The sequence below is a fragment of the Salarias fasciatus genome, chromosome 8 (genome assembly GCF_902148845.1).
Source record: "Salarias fasciatus chromosome 8, fSalaFa1.1, whole genome shotgun sequence".
Lineage (NCBI taxonomy): Eukaryota > Metazoa > Chordata > Actinopteri > Blenniiformes > Blenniidae > Salarias > Salarias fasciatus.
Window position 1 is genome coordinate 4,253,708 of NC_043752.1, and position 10,518 is coordinate 4,264,225.

The window sequence follows — 10,518 nt, forward strand, 5'->3', positions numbered from 1 at the left end:
GGTGTGCTGTCATTAGAGGACTAATGAACGTCTTGAAAGAAGCCATTTGTCTGTGTGTCCTGCTGGCGCTCAAGTTATCGAGGTCAATAAGAGCCCAATAACAACTCCACCAGCAGGGGGCGGCAGCAGCAGCACTATAAAGGGGCAGATCTGGAGTCTGCAGCCTTCAGCCCGCTGCCGCTCCTGACCTGCTGTGTTCTGCTGTGTCCCTGTGAGAGAGTCCATCATGGTGCTGGACCTGGTTCCCAGGTGGGTCTGCCTCGCTGCAGCTTCACTCTTCAGCTGGATGAGCTGCTCTTGACGGGAACTGTTTCTCTCTGCAGACTTTCCTGGATCTGCCTGCTGCTCTGCAGCTCTGCATTTAGTTTCCCCTTCAAGAAAGGTAAAAGATCATCAGCTGTCCAGCCGAAACTCCAGTCTCCACATGTGATCTGACCCTGTGTCTGGTTTTAGTTCAAACAGGTTCTGGTGGAGGGACGGGGAGCCTCTACGGTGGTCCCGGCTCTGACTACTTCTTCTACGGTTTTCCTCAATCTTCTGGTGGAAGTTCAGGTTCAGGGTCTGGCTCTGGTTCAGGTTCAGGTTCAGGTTCGGGTTCAGGTTCAGGCTCTGGTTCCGGTTCCGGCTCTGCTTCTGGATCCGGATCTGGATTTGGATCTGGATTCGTATTTGGAACTGGATCAGGCGGTGCTGGAGGTGCAGGAGGTGCAGGAGGTGCAGGAGGTGCAGGAGGTGCGGGCTCTGGATCAGGCGGTGATGGAGCCGGTGGTGCAGGTAACGGCTTCCCCCTCTTTGGGAGCTTCCCACTGGACAGCAACTTTGTGGTGGTCCCTCAATTCTTCGACCCGGACCAGGTCAGACTGCCTCAGTTCTTCTTCGGTAACGCCTTCGACTTCACCGGCGTACCCGTGGGGGCAGTGGCGGTGCGCCCCTCGCCACCCGCATCCCATATCACCCAGACCAGCAATGGCTACCAGCGAGCCAGATCCGTCCTGGCCCACACCAAATTCTCCCCTAACGATTTTGTCGTGGTTCCCCTCCCTGACCAAGATGGAAGTCAAGTCAAAGACCAGTACCCAAAGAATCAAAAGCCGAAATACTGAGGTGAGGAGCAGCTGTGACTTGGGGGGGGGGGGGGGGGGGGGGGGGGGGGGGCTAAGGGGGGGAGCAGCTCTCTGAATGACCTGAGTCTTTGTCCCCTGCAGGTGGAGCTGATGATCCTCAGACCTCTAAGATCATGGGTCTTCAAACAATCAAATAAAACTTATGTCCAGTTTTTGATGTTCTGTTGTTTTTTTCTTTCAGTCCTTGAATTTCTGTTGTGTGTTCTCAGTATTGACAACATAGATGAGACACCAAAAAGGAAGGTAGTGAAGCTATTCAACGCATCAACAGGTTAAAAGCTGTGATTCTTTACATAACTGTTGGCCTTGTTATACACACCCAAGATTTATTAAAACTCAATACATTCTGCACCATGGCTCAGAGATGTGAGGCGAGTTGCTGGGGATTCAGCACTGAGTTTATATTGCAGCAAGAACTTTGTCCTTACTACTTCATGTCTCTGGAGACTGTTCTGAGGGAGGAGAGCGTGCGATCTGCAGAGTTCATGAACCGTTTGGAAAATAAAGATCTTGAAACCAACAGATGAAACTGTTTTTCTTGGGATCTCGAAAGAGATTGACATGACAATAAACCAAACTAAGACAAACTTTTTTATTTGGTGAACCGAAATTCTGGGTTTTGTTTTTTCCCCCCCAAGTCCTTTCACGGCCATTTTCTTGATACTGAATCTGTTTTTCATGGTGTGAAACACTGATTTGCCCATCTCAGCCTACATTGTGAACAGATATGTTAGTTTCATGCTTCAAACCAGACAATTGGTTGGTTTTGCGTGTGTGTGTGTGTGTGTGTGTGTGTGTGTGTGTGTGTGTGTGTGTGTGTGTGTGTGTGTGTGTGTCTTAGTATGAATAAAGAGACAAAGGCAACGTTAAATACATATTCTAATCTTGTTCCATTGTGCTGCATAGAATTTAAGGATTCTTAGTTGTAGGGGTCAATAGTCCTACAAGTTAAATACATTTTGTTAGTTCTTTTGGAGCAATTCTATTTTCTCTATGGTGCAGCAACATCACGGCACTCAGGGCCTCATCGGAGAAACACATCAGCTGTTTTATTTGATTTCTTGAAACCACCTCCACTCCACTAACCTCTAGGCCAACACTGACCACTCATGTCAGCGTCCGCAATTTTTTTTTTGTTGTGTTATCCTGTGAATAATCAGCTAACAAGCCAACAGAAGTGAAAACTCCTGGAGGTTGAAAAAAGAAAGCTGGATGGTCACCAGCTGAGCTCAATGAGTCTAACAAGGGCTCCACCAGCAGGGAGCAGCAGCAGCAGCACTATAAAATGCAGGGGATTCTCCTTCCACCTTCTGGCCCGCTGCTGTTCCTGACCTGCTGTAGCTGAACTGCTTTGTGAGAGAGAGTCCAACATGGTGCTGGACCTGGTTCTCAGGTGAGTCTGCTTCTCTGCAGCTTCACGCCTCAGCTGGACGAGCTGCCCTGACAGGAACGGTTTCTCTCTGCAGACTTTCCTGGATCTGTCTGCTGCTCTGCAGCTCTGCATTTAGCTTCCCCTTCCAGACAAAAGGTAAAAACATGTTTCAGACTGGGATGCATCACATGATGCTCCACTTCTGGCTGGAGGTCAGAGCATCTACCAGCCGTCCAACCAAGAACTTAACTCTCCACATGTGATCTGACCCTGTATCTGGTTTTAGTTCAAACAGGTCCTATTGGAGGCTCCACTGAAGGTGGGGTGTCTGGAATGGGGACCTACTACGGGGGTCCTGCCTCTGGTTACTACTATGGCCCAGGCCCAGGTTCCTTCTATGGTTTTAGTCATTATACTGGACCAAGTGCTGGCTCGGACTCTGGTGCTGGCAGTTCTGGAGGAGGTGGTACTGGAGGCTCTGGCTCTGGCGCTGGCGGCTCAGGTTCAGGGTCTGCCTCAGGTGGTACAGGATCTAGTTCTGGCTCGGGTACTGCAGGTTCTGGCTCAGGTGGTGCTGGATCTCGTGGGGGTAGTTCTGGTGCTGGATCTCGTGGTGCTGGTGTGGGTTCTCGTACGAGACCTGTCGGCTTTGGATTCCCAATCTTTGGGAACTTCCCCTTGCGCCACAACTTTCTGGTGGTCCCTTCATTTTTCAACCTGAACCAGGTCAGACTGCCTCGGTTCAGCTTTGGTCAAGCCTTTGATACGAAGGGTGTCCCCCTGGGATCAGTGCAGGTACCCCCGCCACCACCTTCAGCCCGCCTCGTCCAGTCCAGCAGCGGCTACCAGCGCGCCAGATCGGTTCTGTCCCATTCCAAATACTCCCCTAACGAGTGGCAGGTGTTAGCTCTCCGATCTGGACAGAGCCAGGATGGAGGTTCAGTCAAAGGCCAGAACAGGAAGTTATGAGGTGAGAACAGCCATGATGATGGAGGGAGGAGGTGGAAAAGTCTCACTGAGTGACCTGTGTCTTTGTCTCCTACAGGTGGAGCTGGTCTGCAGGTCTTTGAATCCAAGCGCTCAATAAAACCTGTCAAACCTATGGTGTGAGGCCTCTCTGCACTTCGTCAGCACATCAACTTTCACAAGATGTTCAATCATAGTCCTCCTGGTCTTCATTTACAGGAGCAGATTGATAAGTAGAATATATTTTCTTTAATGAATGGCCATGTATGCCTTTATGGCAGAGTTTTGCCATTTCACTATGCCTCATTCTGGTCCGGGGGTGGGGGGTTCAGAGGAGGCCCCAGTGGGGAAAAACCATGTACTGAACAGCTCCATACCCCGTCAGGTTAAGACTGCAGGGGGGAGAGGGAGAGATTGTACCCATCCGGACCTCTAAAAGGGAGTTTTCACAGATGCACTAAATCCCATAAGGGCAACATGACCTGGACCCCCAGATGGAAGGTAGACGATCTACATCCTGTCTCTGTCCCTATTCAAATCAAGGTGGCTAGTCATATTTTTAACTGAATTCCATATTGCGTTAGCATTGTTTCTATTCCTAGCTGAACAAAAATGCAAATGAAAGGGGGCAAGCCTGAGAAAGTGCCTTATGTATTAAACTGATGTATCAACAGTACAGGAAGTATGCACTTCAAATTTTCAGGATAGCCTCATGAAATGAAGTAAACATCTGTTAAAAACAACTTGACATTGGTCAAAGAAATCGTTCATAGGAAAGTTTAAAGGTGCATTAAGGAGTTTACGCATTTCATGCGAAATGGCCCCTGCAGGCCTTGGACATAACTGCAGCTTAGTGAAACACTCGTGCCTGTGACTTGCGTCCATGTACTTGCACGGAGGAGGGGAACTCCTTCCTTGCGCTTTCAGTAGCGCTCGAGTAAAATTTCAGTTTCTTTTGCCTGCGTGGGGTCTGTTCTGGAGTTGTGGCCGTGCTAGAAGCCGGCCTTTTCTTACTTTCTGGAGGCTCCATCCTCAATACTGCCCCGTTGTTGCTCGCTAAGCATCTGGCGGAGTAATGGCGGACAAAACGAAACTTAAGGATATCAGGCCATCCAGAGCTCGCATTACGTCACATCATCTCAAATTCTCAGCAAAAAAATTCTGGTGCCGGACTGGCACTGCAACTTCCAAGTGACAATTTAGTGCTGTTAGCGGTACTTACAACGAATATATCAGGGCACATTGAACACATCATTGAATATTTACAACATATTTATGGTGGAAAATAAGTATTTTTAAAGTTGAAAAACTCCTTAATGCACCTTTAAGGCTGGAAAAAGCTGAGCTGTTCAGGATGAAAACCTCAGTGTTGAAATTTCAGTGAGGCTGTCGGAGTTGGGTGGCCTGCAGCGAGGGCATGTTAACTTCCATTGAGTTGTTGGGTGCAGTGATTGACCGGTGGTCTTGTGCCAAGCTGGGACAAACCATTCTGAAATGGGGTAAGTTATTTTTGAAGTAGAATTCAATATGAGCCTGATTGCAACATTCATAACATTATTTTACAGACTCTTAAATGCTCCCTGGAGCACTTTTAACACCGCCAGTGCAGAGAGACTATTAGATGACAGGGATGCAAGTTTGAAGCTGGAAGACTGCTGGTTTGATTCCCAGCACTCACCACTGTGTGTTCCTGAGCAATGCATCATCCGATCAGGTTATATCAGGACAGAAACCCTCTGAAAAACTTTGGTCTTGATCAAAACAAAACTAAAGCAGATGGAAGCTGTTCTCTGATACGAAATACAAGTCAGCCCAATGCTTTGTGAACACAGAATGGGGTTAACATTGTCCATTAAGGTCACTGCCATGTTCTAGGAAGAGAAGGAGGTTATAAATGATTTCATTTGTCAGAATGAAATGGGAGAGTGACAGCAGTGTTTCATGGAGGAATCTGAAGTCGGGCCCCTGATGTCCAAGCACCAGCAGTGTGCTCCAGAATATCCTCTGACACAAGACACAACACTAGCAAAAGTTTAACGTCGATTTATTCAAAGTTTGAAGACTTCTGTTGTTGTTGGAGGTCTGAGGATCATCAGCTCGACCTGCAGGGGACAAAGACTCGGGTCATTCAGAGAGCTGCTCCCCTCTCAAACCCCCCAGAGTCACAGCTGCTCCTCACCTCAGTATTTCGGCTTTTGGAGGGGCCAGTCTTTGACTTGACTTCCATCCTGGTCAGGGTAAGGAACCACGACAAAATCGTTAGGGGAGAATTTGGTGTGGGCCAGGACGGATCTGGCTCGCTGGTAGCCATTGCTGGTCTGGGTGAGGTGGGATGCGGGTGGCGAGGGGCGCACTGCCACGGGTGTGCCAGTGAAGTCGAAGGCGTTACCGAAGAAGAACTGAGGCAGTCTGACCTGGTCCGGGTCGAAGAATTGAGGGACCACCACGAAGTTGCTGTTCAGTGGGAAGCTCCCAAAGAGGGGGAAGCCGTTACCTGCACCACCGGCTCCATCACCGCCTGATCCAGAGCCCGCACCTCCTGCACCACCAAATCCAGGTCCCACACCAAATCCAGCTCCAAGTCCAAATCCAGATCCAAATCTGGATCCGAATCCGAATCCAGAGCCAGACCCGGAGCCTGAACCTGAACCAGAGCCAGAGCCAGACCCTGAACCAGAACCAGAACCAGAGCCAGATCCTGAACCTCCACCAGAAGATTGAGGAAAACCGTAGAAGTTGTAATTAGGGCCGTAACCTCCTGTTTGAACTAAAACCAGACACAGGGTCAGATCACATGTGGAGACTGGAGTTTCGGCTGGACAGCTGATGATCTTTTACCTTTCTTGAAGGGGAAACTAAATGCAGAGCTGCAGAGCAGCAGGCAGATCCAGGAAAGTCTGCAGAGAGAAACAGTTCCCGTCAAGAGCAGCTCATCCAGCTGAAGAGTGAAGCTGCAGCGAGGCAGACCCACCTGGGAACCAGGTCCAGCACCATGATGGACTCTTTCACAGGGACACAGCAGAACACAGCAGGTCAGGAGCAGCAGTTGGTTGAAGGCTGGAGACTCCAGATCTGCCCCTTTATAATGCTGCTGCTGCCGCCCCCTGGTGGGGGAGTTGTCCCCTCACTGCTGCATGTCTCCGAGGTTTGCTGCCATCTGCTGTTCAGCTCCAGGATAAGCGCATGGAGAAGGTCAGGTTCACCTGCACCCCTAACTCATGACCGGGGATCTTTAAAAGAGAAGCTGTCTTTAAATTCCTCTGGGTTTGACATGTGAGCAGGACTCTTTAAGCACGCCTCTTCACAGCCAGACGCTGGTTCCTCATCTGACCTGTCTCTCGTTGCTGGACACAAACTCTTTAATCCCAAACTTTTATCTGACCAGAACTCTTTCAAAAGGAACCGGTTATTAAAAAAAAAAAAAAAAAAAAAAAGACATTGGTTTCTTTATTTAGAGAAGATTCAGACTTCTAAAACCCTGAACCATTTAAAACAAACATGAACGCGGATGTGTTTCATTTGAACCAGGAGTCTTTAAAATCATTTGAATTGTTCACATCAGACCAGAACTCTTAGATTTTTGTAAACTTAAACCCAGATCCTTAAAAAATCTGCATTCTTTGTAAATGTTCTGTATTCTGGTCTTTTTACAGTCACTTTGATTTGATTTGAAGTCGACAGTCATTTCAAGTCACACAGACACAAGATGACACGTTTCTTTCTCGCACACGTCTGCACAAGGACACTAAAACGTTTGTTTTCAAGCAGCAGGTCAAAGCAAAAGAGGGACAAAGCGATTGAAGATAAAGAAGACAAAACAGGATAAAGACCAGACCGGAGCAACTGTTGGCCCGCGGGCCACATGTGGTCCCCGTCTGCCTCCTCCGTGGCCTCGTGTGGTGGAAATAATTGGTGGTGATGCAACAGAAACAGTTACCGCAATTATTCATTAAATACACCAGAATTACTATTGGAAAAACCCATCATCAGTCGGCTCAAACTAACCTGTCTCATGACGGTCTACACCAGATCACGTTCCATATTAGTGGGCGAACAATCCAGCGCTTTGAGAATTCCATTTCACAATGATAGGAAGAGCCGACATCGAAGGATCAAAAAACGAACGTCGCTACGGCCGCCACAAGACTTGCTTAAAACCCAAAACCTCTGAAGGATCGATCGATCATTAGTGGAAATAATGAATTGAACTTTGTGGTTTCACCGTGATCCAAGTTTTCTGGTTCAAAGCTTCAGAGTCCTGGAGACTTTGTCGCCCTTCAGCCTTCACATGGATTTGACTCTTTCTGGACGTCCTCAGACAATTTTAGGCAGGAAAAAGAGAAATCTGAGTATCAATGGTCGGTCTTTGAGCTGAGGGAGAAATAAAAACAGCAGCAGTCCAGATGTGATATTGGAGCTGGTGTGTGTATGTGTGTGTGTTTTCTGCCTGAGTGTGCGTGTGCTGAGAATCATGTTGACCTCTGAAGGACGCACACTCTCATATCGAGGTTATGAAGTTAGAGCCTGTTTTTGTAACTTACACAGAGCTGGAAAGAGATCAGATTCAAACTGTTTTTTTTTTAGTTTACTTGAATTCATTATTAGAAACAGACTGAATTGTGAGAGTTTTAGTTTTTATTCATCATTCTTGAATCTACATTTCTACCTCTGTCATGATTGTTTTTTTTTTTTTTTTTGCATTTTTTCTCACTCAAATGGTCTGAAGCATTTTAGCTTCAAGACATCTTCAATAAAGTCACCAAAAAAAGCAGTTTTTAATGGTTTACTAATCAAAATTAGATGGAATTTTGAAAGCAGACTCGGTTTTCCATCTTCATTTTGGGTGACGTTGTTTGTGTGTTGCTGCAGTCGGTGCAGAGACGTGAATGACTCATGTATCGTCTCCCTCCTCGACACATTGATCCTCCTTCTGAAAATAAATAAATGGTGTGTAGACACAACTGGCTCCACTGCTGCTTCTCCTCACTGTTGTGTCTCTCTGAGCTGACCTCACTGTGTGTGTGTGTGTGTGTGTGTGTGTGTGTGTGTGTGTGTGTGTGTGTGTGTGTGTGTGTGTGTGTGTGTGTGTGTGTGTGTGTGTGTGTGTGTGTGTGTGTGTGTGAGCTCAGATTGTGGGTCTGTACAAAGTCTCCCAACAAAGGACAGTTGCATGCAGGAGGTTGTATCAGTGTTTTTAGGTTAACGAGAGAAAACCTTCATGTTTCCACAGTTTTGCTCAATCAGACACAATAAAAAAAACACACACACACACGCACACACACCTGCGGCTAAATTGTTAGCCGTTTCACATGTTTCAGTGTATGAACGGCTTCTTCTGCATGCCGTCAGGTGGTTTGGTAGCGTGGGTTGTGTCTCAGTCGGGATGCTGCCGGTTTGATCCCCCATGTGTCGAAGTGTCCCTGAGCCAGATACTGAACCCTAAATTAATTGCTTTGCATCGCAGCTATACTGGTGTGTGAATGTGTGCATTAATGGGTGAATGTGAGTGAATGTGAGTGACATCGTGAAACACTGATGGAGAACTGTTTTTACCATCAACACAGAATGAGACTGGGCCGAGCGTCTGCCTGGTGGGAAATTCAGTCATTTAATGATGAATTATTGGCACTGGTGAATCATCCTTATTACTCATGGTGATATGTTCTGGTAAAAGGAGGCCAACATCAACTCTCGAGGTCCCAGTACCGACTGTTATGCTGCCTCTGCTGCCCCCTGCTGGTGGGATCCTTGTTAGGCTCTGCAGCTCCATTAGCACACATGTTCTGTGACTTTATATAATTCTGTAATTAATCTTATTAAATGGATTCAATAGTCACCATTGACATCTGGCATCAATAGAAGAAGCAGGGCTCTGACTGTTTTATGAAATATTTCCAGGGGAATAGAGCTCTTAGTGCATGTTGAATGTGAGGATCTGCTTGACCTGCGGGAGACAAATACATCTCTGGACCAAAGATGGTCGAGCTGCAGCCAGAAGTGGAGCTTCAAGTTACGCTTCTCAGTCTGAAACATTGATGTTTTTTTTTTAACTTTTGTCTGAGAGGGGAAACTAAATGCAGAGCTGCAAGAGCAACAGGGAAACCCAGGAAGGTCTGCAGAGAGAAGCTGTTCCTGTCAAGAGAAGCTCAATCAGCTGAAGAGTGAAGCTGCAGAGAGGCAGACTCACCTGAGAACCAGGTCCAGCGCCATGTTGGACAGAGCAGCTCAGGTCAGCTCCAGAAGGTCAGGAGCAGCAGCAGCAGCAGTGGCCTGGAGGCTGGTGGAGACTGAAACTCTGCCTCTTTATAATGCTGCCCCCTGCTGGTGGAGCCTTTAGTATCAGGTGCAGCTGCTCCAGCAGGGCACACACACACACACACACACACACACACACACACACACACACACACACACACACACACACACACACACACACGCACGCACGCACGCACGCACGCACGCACACACACACACAGAGGTTTGTATTTCTATCCTTGTGAGGACACTCACTGACATAATGCATTTACTAGCCCCTAACCCTGACCCTTATCCTCACCCTAACCCGAACCACAGCGATGCCTAACCCTAAAGAAATGTTTTTGCACTTTTACTTTTTTCAGTAACAACAACATGGTCAAGAAAACACTGTTTCCCCTCAAGGCACATCGTGCCAGGTTTTCCTATCCTTGTAGGGACATTTGGTACCCACAAGTATAGAAAAACACGCGCACACACACGCACACACACACACACACACACACACACACACACACACACACACACACACACACACACACACACACACACACACACACACACACACACGATGTTATTCTCTCTGTGTTCTTAATTTTTCATCATAGAAATATTGTATCTTTCTCGATATTTCCATATTTCATTTTAACTTGTTTGGTTGAATTGAATGATTTTTATTGAGATTATTTTGTCCTGGTTGTTGTGTTTCCTCGGGTTCAGGCTAACCCTAACCCTCTGGCTCTCTGCTCTCTGGTCATTAAAGGGTTATGTTTACAGCACGCAGATGACGTCACGGTCAGC

At 47.4% G+C, this 10,518-nt stretch overlaps 1 protein-coding gene across 1 annotated transcript; it reads left to right on the forward strand.

The window, feature by feature from the left end:
* The first annotated feature begins 226 nt into the window (after positions 1-226).
* Positions 227-1,103, forward strand: LOC115393722 (cell wall protein IFF6-like). Its single transcript, XM_030098833.1, has 3 exons — positions 227-249; positions 324-382; positions 454-1,103. Exons 1-3 carry the CDS (start codon positions 227-229, stop codon positions 1,101-1,103), a joined length of 732 nt encoding a protein of 243 aa, XP_029954693.1.
* Positions 1,104-10,518: the final 9,415 nt, after the last annotated feature.